General features: G+C 35.3%; 1 protein-coding gene across 2 annotated transcripts in view; it reads left to right on the forward strand.

Annotated features, from left to right (window-relative positions):
- Positions 1-6,132: 6,132 nt before the first annotated feature.
- The window catches only part of LOC128207355 (uncharacterized), an 86,901-nt gene continuing 75,318 nt past the window's right edge, over positions 6,133-17,715 (forward strand). The window contains exons 1-2 of one of the 2 annotated variants that reach the window (XM_052910231.1): positions 6,133-6,263; positions 8,136-8,912. In XM_052910231.1, coding sequence (XP_052766191.1) covers positions 8,760-8,912 — 153 coding nt within the window. In that variant the 5' untranslated portion in view covers positions 6,133-6,263; positions 8,136-8,759. Of the gene's footprint in view, positions 6,343-8,135; positions 8,913-17,715 lie in introns of both variants that reach the window. The other variant, XM_052910232.1, reaches the window with a different exon arrangement.

Here is a 17,715-nt window from a genome sequence, read left to right on the forward strand (position 1 = left end):
AGCATTGTTATAAAACCTGAACTAGCATTGTTATAAAACCTGAACTAGCATTGTAATAACACCTGAACTAGCATAATCGTAAACTTGAACTAGCATTGTTATAAAACCTGAACTAGCATTGTTACAAAACCTGAACTAGCATTGTAATAAAACCTGAACTAGCATAATCGTAAACTTGAACTAGCATTGTTATAAAACATGAACTAGAATAGTTATAAGCCTGAACTAGCAAAGTAATGAACCATTAACTAGCATTGCAATAAACCCTAAACTAGCATAGTTATAAAACCTGAACTAGCATAGTTATAAGCCCGAACTAGCATAGTTATAAAACCTGGACTAGCATAGTTATAAACCCTGAACTAGCATTGTTATAAGCCTGAATTTCATAGTTATAAAACCTGAACTAGCATTGTTATAAAACCTGAACTAGCATTGTTATAAACCCTGAACTAGCATACAGTTGAACCTCGTTATGTCGACTTTTTTTCGGGACCTAGTCAAAAAAGTCGAGATAACGAAAAGTCGACTCATCCGAATTACAAAAAATATCACCAATCCCAAAACGTTGAGTTGAATTGTACGATGTTTACATCCACAATTGAACGGTCTTGTTAAATATTTTCGTCGTGAAAACAGCGAACTTATTATTGAAAAATAAAGTGAAACAAAAGAAGAATTATTTATATCAATTTCTTTCTTTTACGTTGATGGATCACACAAAACACATAAAACCACAATTGCATACATTTGTACATTGTAAGATTTTATACCGGGTCCTTCTCTGAATTGGTCGACCAGAGCAGTGGAACTAACATTTGACATTTTGAAGTTATTCTTTCTGTTCCCATTCGGGATTGCTATCCAATCAATAAAATGTTCATGTTTTATACAATACCAAAGAGCTTGAGCAATAAATGTCTCTTTAATTAAATACATAAACAAACAACTTTAATTATTCGCACTTACCAATTACATTTTTGTATCCCCCAATTATGACAGTTTGTTATATTGACACACAAGGTTTTTGCGACATGCCACAAACCGTCTTGAATATTTTCACACCTACGTCTCGATCTACAGTTCGACATAAAGAACATAGGAAATGTGTGAAATTCGACCACTGGGACTGAAAAACGAGGTCGACATAGCGAAAAAGTCGAGATAAAAAAATCGACACAAACATATTTATTTTATATAGAATAAGAAGGAATAAATGCTGAACTAGCATTGTTATAAACCCTGAACTAGCATTGTTATAAAACCTGAACTAGCATTGTTATAAAACCTGAACTAGCATTGTTATAAAACCCGAACTAGCATTGTTATAAAATATGAACGAGCATTGTTATAAACCCTGAACTAGCATTGTTATAAAACCTGAACCAGCATTGTTATGAACCCTGAACTAGCATTGTTATAAAACCTGAACTAGCATTGTTATAAAACCTGAACCAGCATTGTTATAAACCCTGAACTAGCATTGTTATAAAACCTGAACTAGCATTGTTATAAATCCTGAAGCAGCATTGATTTAAATCCTGAACTAATATTGTAATATACCCTGAACTAGCATTTCAAAAAACCCCTGAACTATTATTGAAATAAACCCTGACCTAACATTGCAATAAACCCTGAACTAGCATTATAAATAACAAAAACTAGCACTTTAATTATCTGAACTATCGTTGTCATAAAAGCTAAACTAGCACTGGCACTTTCCTGATCTAACATTGTCATTGACCAAGGACTAGCAACCACTTAAAACCTGAAGTAGAAGTGTTATCAACCTGAGTGGCGAATCCGTGGTCTTGAGGTAACACACTTTACTATCAATCCAGGGGTCGCAGGTTCGATCCCCCGTCGCATCACTAAAAAACTAATCGTCTTCCGGGAAGGACGTTAAATGGGGGTCCCGTGTGACAGTGCTATACACTGGTGCACGTTAAAGAACCAGGGTAGCTCTAACCAGGGTTACATTCTGTCTGTGCACATTGCTCCAAAAACCTAAAATGACTAACAATCTTAACGGAGCACTCGCCGAATGGGCAAGGCCCGAGTGCGAGTATAAATAATCTTACACACCCGCCCTTATCAACCTGAACTGGCATTGTCATCAAACTGAAATTGTAATAGACAGGGGGCTTGATCTGTTTTTAAACCTGAATTAATAGTGTAATAATACCTTAACTAGCATTGTTAACTAGGAACTTAGTACTTCTTTGGTGTACGGCAACACAGGAATTATTATATGCTGTAATATATACTAAATATTACGTATCCTACTAATTTATAACACGAGGCTATTAATATGCATCATTCATGAAAATAAGCATGCCGCCTATATGATAAGCCATGTGCTTGATTAATAATAGATATACATGTTGACCACACTGCATATTTGCAGATATTGTACACATGTTCCTGTTTAACATTTGACTCGGAGTAAAAGCAGTTATTCTTCAGTAGTTAATTATCGACGCCATTTTATTGCAAGAAGAAATTAGTGTAGGTTTCTGTTCAAGTCTGAACGAGCTTCACGCTTAATCTTCACGCTTGCTTTTTACCTACCATCCGAATACCCAGACTTGTACCGGGCTAAGGCGACTATAAATTAATTGCTTGATTTTCATCCCCTCCTGCCCGCCCCTCCTTTTCCCCGCCTCCCCTTAAATTTTATTAACTGAAATACAAATGTTTAGCTAGGGGTCTGTATTTGCGCATCGGTCCGGTACTGTCCGAGAACGGCGTTTTTTGATACCTTTAGTGCCGTGTATAGGATTCACATATAAAACGGAGAAGTGTTACGACCGTGGTCGTGGTTAGTTTGGAAACACATGTAGTATGGTCTCTTATGTAATAAGAAAGAACATGAACACATATTCAACGGTGAAACCATTATCTAATAATAAATAAATAAATAAAATGTTACCCAGATTTTTGACAGTTCTAGTTAAGGTTTTAAAACAAAGCTAGATCAGTGTAAATGGCAAGGCTAAGTCATGTTGTATGGCAATGTTCGTTGAAGGTTTATGGCAATGTTAGTTCATGGTATATTACAATGGTAGTTCTATGCTGGTGACAATGTAAGTTCAAGGTTTATTTCAATGATATATACCTTAGGACTTATGACAATATTTGTTCATTGTATATACCAATGCAAGTTGATGCCGAAGGTTAGTTTATGCCGTATGTTAGTTAATGCCGTGGGCTAGTGTATGCCGTAGGTTAGTTTATGACGTAAGCTAGTGTATGCCGTCGGTTAGTTTATGACGTAGGCTAGTGTATGCCGTAGGCTAGTGTATGCCGTAGGTTAGATTATGCCGTAGGCTAGTGTATGCCGTAGGTAAGTGTATGCCGTAGGTTAGTTTATGACGTAGGCTAGTGTATGTGGGTGTGTTTATTCCGTAGGCTAGTGTATGTCGTAGGCTAGTGTAGACCGTAGGCTAGTTTATGTCGTAGGTTAGTTTATGCCGTAAGCTACTGTATGCCGTAAGTTAGTGTATGCCGTAGGGTAGTGTATGCTGTAGGTTAGGTAAGGTCGTAGGTTTGTTTCTGCCATAGGTCAGTTTATGCCGTAGGCTAGTTTATGTCGTAGGTTATTTTATGCCGTAAGCTATTGTTTGCCGTAGGCTAGTGTATGCCGTAGGTTAGTGTATGCTGTAGGTTAGTTAATGCCGTTGATTTGTTTCTGCCTTAGGTTAGTTTATGCCGTAGGCTAGTGTATGTCGTAGGCTAGTGTATGCCGTAGGTTAGTTAATGCCGTAGGTTAGTTTATGCCGTAGGCTAGTGTATGTCGTAGGCTAGTGTATGCCGTAGGCTAGTGTATGTCGTAGGTTAGTTAATGCCGTAGGCTAGTGTATGCCGTAGGTTAGTGTATGCCGTAGGCTAGTGTATGCCGTAGGTTAGTGTATGCCGTAGGTTAGTGTATGCCGTAGGCTAGTGTATGCCGTAGGTAAGTTTATGCCGTAGGCTAGTTTATGCCGTAGGCTAGTGTATGTCGTAGGTTAGTTAATGCCGTAGGTAAGTGTTTGGCGTAGGTTAGGGTATGCCGTAGGCTAGTGTATGCCGTAGGCTAGTGTATGCCGTAGGTTAGTGTATGCCGTAGGTTAGTGTATGCCGTAGGCTAGTGTATGCCGTAGGCTAGTATATGCCGTAGGCAAGTGTATGCCGTAGGTTAGTTTATGCCGTAGGCTAGTTTATGCCGTAGGTTAGTTTATGGCGTAGGTTAGTGTATGCAGTAGGTTAGTGTATGCCGTAGGTTAGTGTATGGCGTAGGTTAGTGTATGCCGTAGGTTAGTGTATGCCGTAGGCTAGTGTATGCCGTAGGCTAGTGTATGCCGTAGGCTAGTGTATGCCGTAAGTTAGTGTATGCCGTAGGCTAGTGTATGCCGTAGGTTAGTGTATGCCGTAGGCTAGTGTATGCCGTAGGTTAGTGTATGCCGTAGGTTAGTGTATGCCGTAGGTAAGTGTATGCCGTAGTCTAGTGTATGCCGTAGGTTAGTTTATGCCGTAGGCTAGTTTATGCCGTAGGTTAGTGTATGCCGTAGGCTAGTGTATGCCGTAGGTTAGTGTATGCCGTAGGTTAGTGTATGCCGTAGGTAAGTGTATGCCGTAGTCTAGTGTATGCCGTAGGTTAGTTTATGCCGTAGGCTAGTTTATGCCGTAGGCTAGTGTATGCCGTAGGTTAGTGTATGCCGTAGGTTAGTGTATGCCGTAGGCTAGTGTATGCCGTAGGCTAGTGTATGCCGTAGGTTAGTGTATGCCGTAGGCTAGTGTATGCCGTAGGTTAGTTTATGCCGTAGGCTAGTTTATGCCGTAGGTTAGTTTATGGCGTAGGCTAGTGTATGGCGTAGGCTAGTGTATGCTGAAGGTTAGTTAATGCCGTAGGCTAGTTTATGCCGTAGGTTAGTTTATGGCGTAGGCTAGTGTATGCCGTAGGTTAGTGTATGCTGAAGGTTAGTTAATACCGTGGGTTTGTTTCTGCCGTAGGTTAGTTTATGGCGTAGGTTATTTTATCCTGTTTACGGTAAGCTTAGTTCATGCTTTTTAAGGCTATTACATGTAGTTCATATTTCAAGCAATGTATGACTGTATGTTGTAGTTATGACTTTGGGAGTATATTAATGACGCTAAATATTTAACCAAAGCTAATGTTTGATTATTGTCGGCATGGTGTTAACAATACGCTTATGTAGTTGTAACTAACATAAACCAATGCAACTGTTTTAAATATAACCCATCTACGAGATATCTGCAGACAAAAACATGTCGTCGGCGGACTTATTCATCTCAAGTGTTCTTATTTGTTTAACTGTTTATTTATTGCCCATTTTTCGTCTAATTCCAGTGAATGGCCGATTCGTTATATCAATCATCGGTGAATGTAGGACAAGACAAAAATCGAACGCGGAGTATAAATAAAACCGGTTTACAAATAAACCTCTCAGTCTCGTATTATTTTTTGCGGGTGCACCTGCAAAATGGCTTTTCATTCCTGGCAGTTTAATTCTTAGATATAAAAGTTAATGTCACTGGTGCAGACACTGTGAAATGTCTATGCTCTATGTATCTTTTGAAAAGAATTAATACTATTTACTACTTAGGTCATCAAAAACAATTAAAGAAATTAAATCCACTCGTAATTTGCTTTTTAGACTATGGCACCTCTTGACGAATAAAAAAATAAAACATTAAAACTTTTTTATTATTATTTTATTTTAAATTGTTTCTTGCATCTTATTCAGCAATTCTTTATTTTTAAGATAAGTACGTTTTAATGTTCTTATAATAATTATTCTACCTTTTCTTTTTTACGTCTTGGTTTTGATAATGTTGTGGCAGTCTGCCTGAAGATAATACATTAATTTATTCTTAGAAATACTGGCCTATTAAATAAACATGCACGAATTATAAATGCATTGATCAGTATCATAACGTATTTTCTCCAGCAACCGTCATCGAACGAGATAAATATCAAGCCGCTCTCAGTTTGAGAAACCACAAATGAGCTCTCCTCGTTGCCTCCACTGCGCATGCGTAATCAAGTTTGGCACGAGAATGATTCGGAACTCCTCTGATAGATAGGAAATAAGTTTCAAATTTCAGTTCTAAGCGGTCGATTTGATGGTGTTTCTTTCCAGTATACAGTAAGGTTATTATTCTCGCTAGGATTAACCGTTATTTACGTGCTCAGCTATTGGAACTAATCTCTGAAAGTCTTGAACTATACATTGGAACTATTCCGTAGAAGTTTTGAATTGGTAAAGTTATTGAATAAGTGATAAATCGTGCGATTTGTGTGATCAATGGATTACTTTTATGTGATATATAAAAACTTTGGTTAGACTGGTTTTTCAATGTATTACTATTTAATTGTAAATCTATACAAATCCGTACGCATGTTGCTCTATATGATATATAAATAATATATTTAATGTTATATTAATGTATGCTATCAAATCTATTATTGCACATACTTTCATTAAATAATTAAGTATGTACAAATCGGACTAATAATTATGAAAACAAATATCTTTGAAACATAAAAGTAAAACCTCATTTGGTAAACTTTAAAAGGGGGTACATAACAAGATGCATTTGTAACTCATAAAAAGTGTTCTCTTTTTATTCATTTATCTTTCAAAAATAACGATTCTCATGGGAATTAAATAACATTTAAGATGAGGAAAGTATTCTTACGAAAGACAATATCATGGGAACACTAATTAAATATATTATCCTTAAAATGGGCGAACAGAGTTGAAGGTGTTCAATTTCAATACTACAGTAGAATTAGTTAAAAGCGGTTGTAAATATCCGTTTGATATATCGTATTCTTTATTTATTTCATCGCTGTTTTATTAGGATTATATGCAGTAGGTGTAAAGATCAAAGCTTAAAATAATTGTCATGTGTTATAATATCTTTTTCACTTTTTTGTTTAAGGAGGATATGAAGTTGTTTGTGAAAATATTAAAGCTTATCGTGAATTAAATATATTTAAACTCTTGAACTAGAAATGTTTCCTGGATAGTCTTAACTTTGGATTTTAATATTTCGCTTAAAAATATAAAATCATTTTTAAGTGATATATACAACTCACTCAATATAAAGTTTTTTGTGTTTGCAAGTAAATATCTTTTAAAACGTTTTAAAGCTCATAAGATATTGGCATATACCAATCAGTTTAAAAAGAAATGTTTCTAAAATCTAACTTGTGATTTAATTCTTTCCCGATGGAGAGGGAGAGAGAAAGAGAGAGATAGCATTGCGCAACATATCTCAATGTTTTGTCTGTTATGAAATTAATTACTTTCGTACATTTTAAATCAATTTCCTTGAAAACTCATTATTTTCAACAATTTATCCCCAAAACTTCAGATGGATAATATTGCAGCAAACACGTGTAACTATTTTACGCTCTATTGAAAGACACGTATTTTTCATATTTCTATATTTCATTTTTACCGACTCATATAAATGAAGTTAACAGACTTACGGACCAATTTTCCTTACATGTAGGCATTTTAAGGACTAGTTGTTGTTGTTAATAGCAAAATAATGAACGCGTGCCTACAAAGCTGTGTTTAATAGACTCGAAGATGTTTTGATAAACTTTATGATTGGATATGCAGATTTTATAATAAATACAGGACATAAAAAAGGTATCAGTTTCTTCAAAATTAAAAATAATGTAGTTGTGCGGTTAATGACTGCTAAGAGTTGTTTTATTACATTTCTAAAACCTGTTAGAGATTTATTCGAGTTGGTTCGCCAAAATTAACCAAACTACTGAGTAATAGTTTGTTTTTTGGATGCACCAGAAGAGAGTATAAGTATTTTACATAAATACTTTCATAAGAAAAAGCTAAAATTCGTAAATCTTATTGGTATGCAAGAATTTAACGTTACAAGCATAAAGGTCGTTACAATTTTTGGTTCCAAAACAGGCACAAGATTGTCCATTACCCAGAACGAGGTAATCTGAATTTAATTTATTTAGGATCCCCACGTTTATCAGGCGTTTAATCGGGGCCCTAGAAACCATGTCATGGTCTGGTTTATGCAATGGTTCGAGAAATTTGACTGAAATCTTGATGTATGTTCACTCATATGTACTAAATTTTTATTAGGTTCATTAAGTTGCCGATCCGAAAAACAGTGGAACGATATATAGCGCTTTTCTGGGAAGTATCATAACAATATAGCTTGGAGTTTCTGGAAAATCGCAGACGTTCCGATACAGCGTTCATATTGTGGATTAACAAATAATAAACAATTGTTAGAACTGTGAGGGGGATATTGCCGTGGATCACTATCCCCTGTTTCCTGTGATAACTCGGAAATTTATTGTGACGTCCCTCGGTGATTGGCAAGCCCAAAGCGCGAGCGGCCTCCCCTGGGACGCAACTTCCGGCTTGAGCGGCTAGTGTTGTCCCTCAACTCCAGTGGTTGTGCCGAGCAGGTGGTTTTTGGCGTTGTTTTGTGCTCGTGAGAGGATAAATAGGCCACTATTGTTACACGCATGATCTGAATCTAAATCATTCTTCTAGTTTTTGAAGACAAATACACAGTGTTCAGAAAATGGAGTTAATCAAAGGTTAATGGTGTTATCCAAATAGTACTTACTCATGATTTCTATGCAGAGGAATATAATAATTATGTTACTTAAAATGAAAACAAACCAACAATAAAACGCCTTTATAGGTCAACATTCATAAAAACGAAACGAACCCATTAGTATAAAGTGAAACACAATGGATTACCATGGTACGCGGTTCTGTCGGACGTGCGCATGTGTCATCGTGCACGTGGCGGCGCTGTTGACGCTGGCAGCCGTGGCGGCGGGGGACTCCGGCAGTACGGGTGTTATCCCTGTGGCTAGATGCCGGGCCCACTGTGTTACAGAGGTGAGTGGAATAGGTCTCATGGATGGCTTTGATATCGTTATTACCTATTATAAGGAGCATGGAACGAAATTTTCAACAAATTTTATATACCTATATGAATTGGCTTAAACAGGAATTGTGCATTGACATGTATTATCGATTGATTGGTCGTCTTAATAACATTGCATAATTCGTATATTGATCGATGGTTTCCATAGATAAAACCCCCCAGGATAGATTGATTATTTGATAGATTAATTGACTGACTGTTTAATTGATTAATTGATGATTCGATGGATGGATTAATTAAATGATTTATTAATTGATTAATTAATTAATTCATTCATTCATTCATTCATTCATTCATTCATTCATTCATTCATTCATTCATTCATTCATTCATTCATTCATTCATTCATTCATTCAAATATCCATTTCTTCGTTCGTTCGTTCATTCGTTCATTTATTCGTTCAATCATTTAATTCGTACAATCATTATTCATTAAATCACTCACTCACTTGTTGGCGTTGTGACTTGTTTGCTTTATTGATTGGTTGATTGATTTGAAGACTGGTCGATTGACAACACGTGGGGTTAGAGTCAGTCAGGAGATACCTATGCCTTTAAAACTGAATAAAGTTTTGATACCTTCATGACATTTACCACGCGGGATTTTACTTTTTATAAAAACAACAACATAAAATATATTTAAAGTCTTGAAATACGTAAAAACGCATATCATTCAATATTATCGCTTGAAATGTAGAATGTATACTTACGATATAAATGATGGTGTTATAGAATGATAGTGTTTAATATTAACCAGGAGAGTAATAAACACTGACATGAATGCTTCGAACACATCAGACTTGATTAGAGACTTGGAAACAACATCAGACGCTATTATACCTCCGAGATTATTCATGGTCGCTACCGTAAAACATCAGCTGATAAACGCCGTGTCCTGGCCAAGTTTCAGTACAACCGTAAACAATGGCCGCTACAGCTGTGAGATTTGTCTATGTTTTGTAAATAGAATATTTATCAGCTTAGCTTACCTAACCAAAGATGGTCAACTCAACACAGACGACTGCGCAGACAGTCGTACAGACAGACTGACGGACAGACATGATAAACAGGTCTCCGCATCACGGACGTAAGTACAGACGGAGTTAGGGAGAGAGAGACGGACGGACGGACGTGTGGGTGGGCTGGTGGACGATCAGGTGGGTGGGCTTTTAGGCGGACGGCAAACAGACAGACATACAGACATACAGACATACAGAAAGAAACATCTTACAGATTAACATATGTCAGACCGACTTATAATAAGACAGATGGTTGAACAGAAGAAATGAGCCGATAAAATTACACTCCATTCTCAAATCCATGTAAAAACTGAGGAAAGAATATTAAAGAAGTCATAAGAGATACATAGCTTGTAAGATTAATGTTTGCGGATCGCTACAAGAGTTTGGATATATTCTTTATAGAGTACTGTTGATATCCTGTCATACTTACATATAAATGTATATGTCGAAGAAAATAGGCGAAATATATAGTCGGAACTTGCTATGTTATCTCGACGTTCTGGTTATGTCGAACCTTTTCCGACTTTTTTTCGGTTTAGTTTTACACTTTCTTGTATTTCAGTAGTATCGAATGATATTCGTTATCTCGAAGTATTTTCCCAGGTCCAAACGACTTCGAAATAGCGAGTTTTGTGTGTTAATTTCAGGCAAATATAAACATTGAAAGTAACAATTAATACATTCTAAATCATTTTCAGACACCTTAACTTTGGAGATTGGGGGCCGTTTCAAAAAAGATCTAAGATGTTGAAATCATTTTAGAATCATAGATGCATTATTTTGCTACATATTTGAGTGCATTAAATCAAGTGCATTAGCAAATGCCAAAACTGAACACAAAGTTCATGAAATAAAACAATACAAAGTGTTGCCATTGGTGACGTGTATACAGATTAAAGATTATTGAAGGTACGCCGAAATCCTGTATTGACAATTTATTTAAATTGATAAAAATGTAAAATTAAAAGGGCCATAATTATGTCAAAAATTGATGAATTTTGAAAAAATGTGCATATTTGAGTTTGTAATGACGTAACCTTTAAAATGATATATCACTTTAATATACCGCATTTAATTAATTTTTTACGTTGTTATTGCTACCCTAGGTCCAAAACTCTCGAGCGTTCTAAGCATGACATGTTTTAATCACTTATTTCATTAAGTCATTGTTTTTGCTCAATTTTGATTTTACTAAATAAAGATGAAAGTAGCATGGTAAGCATAACGATTATTCCGGTTTAAAGTCCAAAATATGTGAAAATTACACAAATTATACCAAAATAGAAATATATGGCTTAGCTTAGTTATGTTATAAGGCACTTTTAATGTTCGAGAAATTTTTGAACACCGAAAAGAAAAATTATAAAAATAAAAATAGTCACCTAAGCTATAACCTGTTACAATGCACTTGAAATGTTTCGAAAAATTGGCGTCTGGGTCAACATACATGTATTTTCGAACACCGAAAAAAAATAAATATATATACCAAAGTAAAAATAATCAGCTTAGCTAAATCCAGTTATAGGGCGCTTATAATGTTCGAGAAATTTGTATCTTTTGCAACAAATAAGTATTTTTGAACACCGAAAAGGAATTAGTCTTTGATGATTTATTAACGGTCTGCTCACCAGACGAGTTTTGAGCAATTTCCGGTCAAAGCCACACAACTGAAATTAGAGCAACGTTTCCAGACAAATAAAATACATTTCCATCAAATAAATTCCATGTCATTCTGACCAAATGTTCAAAATGTACCGCCCCCCCCCCCCCTCCCCGGGGTGTTCCCACCTGTACTGAAGTTTTAGCGGCCACAGGTGCTCCAGCCTGGGAAAATTGAATCAAACTCCTGGCATTAATTGAGTACCTGTTAAAAGATGCACGACATTTGTATTATAACGTAGAACTTGGCTTTCCTCGCAAATAACATTTATGACCGCATATTTTCTTTAAAGTCCAATTATTTTTTGATATATATTTTTTATATACCTTTTATGACCATTTCATGTGTTTTGTGAGTACTCTTCATTGACAAATCGTGCGTTAACTGATTATTTCTGGAATATTGGCATTTAACCATTTGTTAAAGGTTTTAATATTGTAAATTTATTTTGCAATTGTAGAACGACCAACACCTTTTTAAAATTGAAATTGAATTGAAATCTCATTTAAATCGACAATAATTATGTTTACTGGATGAACACTTTATATTTAAAGTTTCACTCTTTCTCCTAAATCCAATTTACCACAATTTATACAGTAGTTTTAACATGTCAAAAAGAATTAATACATGTCAAAAGCATTGGTTCTTATGAAGGATGCCAAGTTTTATTTGAAAGAAATGTTCAGAAAACACGGGGTTTCTACCGTATGAGACGACAGTTGATAACAGTAAATCTTTTAGCACTCACCAATCATTTAATATTCGTGCGTTTTCAGTTATTAAATACACTGTTACTCTCTTGTTATTAGTCATTAATATTTTCCATAAACGCATTCTTTATAAAGTAGTTCAAGGTTTATCACTCAAACATTGGTGTGTTTTATACATGTGTATGTATTGATTTTGAATAAGAGTGTCACTTTAAATTTTTGAGTGGAAAAGAGTTACTCTCAAAATAACTCTGGTATCAATTTTGAGCCTTTACGACGATCATAATTCTTGTTTAAGCTGACTCATATATCAGAGGATAACCTCAAACCATTGTATCCTTAAAACACGCATGCACATTATTCCGTGAATTATGGATGAATACCATCGTCTGGTTTACTCACTTATAATGTTCGTCTAGCAACAATTATCATTAAAACTGATTAGTTAACAAACTAATTTATCATTCTACACGAAACAGAAATGATATCATTTTTTTCCATCAAGCTGAAAAGTAAAAGCCTTGCTTCCTCGATTTCCTTGACTCGTTATAATTTGACTTGAGCATGTCCAATATTTGGTTCTTAACCGGTATACTCATACATGTGAATTTGTTTAGTTACGTAGTTTTGTAATACGGATTTCATTCAGTATTTTTTTTTTCAAATGGGCATTGGGGGGTGCTTTAACGAAAAATCTAAGACGATAAAATAGGTTCCCGTTTGAAATTCTGTTATAGGATTGGACAGTTATAAAAAACAATCCAGTCAGGAAGTTGGAAATTCTTTACTTAGTGTGTAATGCGGCTAAATTAAAAAAAGGAAACCGGCCGGTATTCATAAAATATCTCAAGTAATATCCTAACTTTCAATTTCTTAAGTTAATTATTTCACTAGTCATATGATACAATATCTTAACAATATCTGAAATGCTTTCTTTTCATTGATTGTATTAAATAAACTTGCTTTTTTGTTAACATCACTTAAAAACAATCTTTAACATGACTTTTAACATTTTAGGGAATCGACTTAAGTTAAGAAATTGCTTAATAAGTTTTATGAATACAAATAGACTGCAGGTTTTTAAAACTCAAGTATGTATCTTTTCAAGTGCATCCTAGTCTGAATTACCCATATTTCTGCACCAACCATGTTATTCAAAATTAGAACTAGTACACAAAGTTGCTAATTGCTGTAAACAATCTATAATGAATGGCGATACAAGGTTAATGATAGATTGCCACATGCTCATCCGAGTGTTAACAGCAATGACGTAATACTAATTCTCGGCATGTCTATGTGCACCACGTGTTTTTAGTATCAACAGAGCAGACGCATCTTTGATTATGGCAAATGGTGCAGTAATTAATGTCATAGCTAATAGTCGTATGTGTAATGTCCTTATTATAACATAATACATTGTTTCTTGGGTATCATTCCATTGCTAGCAGCCATTTCTAGAGTTAACATTTTGTCTTTTTAGTTTACAGGGGCGGTCCGGGATTTGACGTAAGAGGGGCATAACTAAGGGGCGCAACCTTTTGAAATGCGGCCCTATCTCAAAAATGACATATGGCATAAAGTATTTTCAAAGGGAGTTGGGGTTGATCCATAAAGCACATTTTAACATTGTGTAGTCGGAAATGGTTCATTTTAGCGTATTTTGTTACTTTTGTACTCCCATATTGAAATAAAATTAAACTTGAACGATTTGAGCGAGCTCGCTTGCCGGATGCCCCCCCCCCCTTAACTCGCCAGTGGTTTAGACACATTAGTAGTAAGAAAGTACGTGTATATGGCGGACATTAAAGTCAGAAAGAGCTAAACATAAGTTACAGGTACTCCACCCACAACTCGAGTTATTGAAAATAGTTTAAATCAAAAGGGCAGTGGGTGAGGTAATTAGTTGGTAGTATGTTGTCAAGGACAGTGTTCAATAAATAGCGTGACGTATAAGTGAATAGCATAATGTCTCCCCGCGATAGTTATAGCAAAGTTAAGCTCTTCCTACATGTTGCCGTTTATCTGAGTTATTGTTTGAATGGAAACGAATAAAACACCCCAATTCTGTAACTTTGACTGAAACAAACGAAAAAAGACGACGTATAAATTTCATACTTTCAACCACCTTGTATAGCTTAGACTCTGGAAAGCCTAGTGATTCCTCTAGCAAGATCTGGTGATGAAAAGTAGCATGATTTGCCGAATTCTTGTGGTTTGGAGGCTCTTTGGTACAAGTATGCACACTTCTTAGATTAATATCATGATGGTAATATATTTTGTAGCATTATTTACGATCAATTGTGTCTGCCGCGGTAATATATTAATCATCTTTATACTGATTCCATTTGCATAATATTAGTTATGACTCACCAGGTCTTGGACCGCAGCGTTGAGTTGATAAAGTCGGGGAGAGAGTGAGGTCGAGTAGTCTTACACTGCCCCCCCCCCCCACCCCCCACCCCACCAACTTTTCCCCCTAGTAATTTCTTCTTATTAACTCTAACTGCTTTATGACCCAACTTTTGTTGATTTTATTAAACCCATAAATAGACAGTCTCTCATTGGTCAAGACAGCCAACGACGTAGCACATTATATTTCATATTCACTGGGGTTTTCTCATTATTCTGATCTAAATATAGAATGTCACTCTATAAATAAATTCAATGTTTTCCCGGTCTGGTTCATAATTTTATATATGCATGTAATGATATAAGCTGAATGTGAAGCTAGCATACAACATATTTAAGCATAGAAGATAACACACCAGGTTAAAAGAGCTGGTATTTTAAAAATAACTTCATATACAGTTAAAAATCGCTACGTCGAAGTCGTTTGGACCTCGGGATAACGATAATTCGATATAACCGTATTACAAAATGTCTTCTACTAAACCCATCACATTCGAAGAAAAGTTCGACATAAACATAATATCGAAATAAAAGAGTTCGACATAGCGAATTTCGAGTGTTGACTAGGGTATAATATCAACGGTAATTCAATGTTTTATCAACTGTTAATTTACCCTTTTCCCGTAGACTTTTTCTCGTAGTGTCTGCATAATTCGATGTGCTTTTGTTAACTGTTAATTGTTTAGCGCCCTGGCATGTCTTAAGTGCATATTTTGGGTTTTTATTCTCCGGGAAGCTTTTGATGTCTCAAAAATGACATATGGCAAGTACAGCTCTCACTTTGCCTGCCTATGTTTTGTGTTTAGAAATACCTAGAGCAATTTATACCTTCGAATACACCTGATTCAAGTGTTGAAAAATGGAAAAGTGGAATGCTTGTAAATAAACATAGTTAAAAGAGACCAGACCACTTATCTTACAAATCCTCATTCGGAACTCCTCGGCCATTTTCCATCGAAAACAACCTCGGATGTATATGGATGGTTTACAATGTCAGAAATCTTTACTTTTAACTTCGCTGCAAGTATATCGCGTAGTAATTTCAATTTAGCAATTGAACTTAATGACTTTACTCATAATATATATTTATCATTTATGCAATAATACACTTCACCGGCAATCAATTTCAACTTTAGTTATAAAAATAACCATTAATTATTACTAAAATTTTACGAACTACTTGTACTGATGTACCGGCATACATCCAAGGCTGTTTTCGATGGAAAATGGCCGGGGTCTTCCGATCGACAGATCCAAACATTTCTTTCGTCTCTCGTGACCTACTCTATTGCAACATTCGAAAGCATTCTGTCAAAACATGGATAAAGTACTCTTGAATTTACGACAAAAACTTTTCAAGTCTGTTAACACAAGAGTGAACCACTTGTGTTTTCATAATGATTACCAATTTGTTGCACTGTAGCAAGAGACATATATGTATTTAGAATGTGATAGTGAAGTTTAGAGATTATCTGACGAAGTGTCTAGGAATATAAATTTCAATATGTTCGCCTCTCGAGTGCTTTTGGCAGTTACTGGTATTGTTAAAAGACATTCCGCCCTCGTTTTCGTACATGTTTTGTTGCATAGACTTATTAATGTCATATGAAATTGTGCAATATATTCAGCAAACAAATGCGCCGATTCTTCAGAATTTTGTTAAAGTTCACAACGTTGTTAACGGCATCATTGTTAACATTCAAAGGTGAAACATTTTATGATATGCTGAGATATTTAAAAAGACACCTTTATTCAAAATCAATACATACACATGTATAACAAACATTTTGAAGTGGTAAACGTTTAACTACTTATTAAAAAATGCATTTATTGAAAATATTAATTACTGAATAAAGATTGTAACCGTGTATTAAATAGCTGAAAACGCAAAATTATTAAATGATTGGTGAATGCTAAAAGATGTACTGTGGTCTACTATAGTCTCATAAAGTAGAAATACCGTGCACATTTCTTTCAAATAAAACTCGGTGTCCTTCATAATACCATTGTTTTCGCCATTCATTCATCTTTTTCAGTACATTAAAACAATATTATTAATTGTGGTAAATCTTATGTGGGAGTAAGAATGCATCTGTAAGTAAATCAAGCGTAGCTGAATCTGTTTCAATTATTTTGATAAGTACCACAGACAACATATAGTTCCATGAAACATTCAGAGTATTTCAGAGTATTTAAGACTTGATTATTTTGTTAACAACGAGCCAGTAATTAACAACGTTACCAACGTTACCTAACTTAAGATTGTTCTGAAAAATCGGCCCTTTGAAGATGAATGTGTTAAAGCGGAAGTCTTTGTGAAAGGGTTTTATATTCCAAACTTCTTGTAATGTGGTAAAGCCCCTCCCCCCCTTACCGCCCGTCCCCATACCCCGTCCCCTACCTTCTCATAGTAGGCTCATGTTCTCAATTTGTGTTCTAGCCCAAATATGGATTCATTTATAACTAATATGCGTATAAATATGTATTTTATGACTGTATTATATAATGACATATTTTTAAAATTGTTCAGTTAAGTCCCTTAGTTCAATGTCGTCATACACAGTTACGCCCCTTACCTTCATTTATGCCATTTAACGATCTTTAGACATTTTTATCACGTCTGTAGTTATATAAACATACTTTGACTACATTTACACCATTTTATGAAAGTGATTCATCTGTTTCATGTATTTTGTGTTCGGGCAGTCTAAAGTTACCTATGAGGGGCATCAAAAATCACAATAAATACCCCCGAAATCTCTACGGATATCAAAACCTGTGATGAAAACTGAAAACAAATTATCTAGCCTTTGGCATCACACGACGATAAGTCTGAGTTTGTCTAAAATAAATAAGAAGCTTATGACCCTAAGATATGCTTTGTTCGCAATAAAACCCCCCTCGGGGAGCAATTCCTAGTGCATGTAAAAAAGATATGTACTTGTGCAATTTC

The sequence above is a fragment of the Mya arenaria genome, chromosome 11 (assembly GCF_026914265.1).
Source record: "Mya arenaria isolate MELC-2E11 chromosome 11, ASM2691426v1".
Taxonomy (NCBI): Eukaryota; Metazoa; Mollusca; class Bivalvia; order Myida; family Myidae; genus Mya; species Mya arenaria.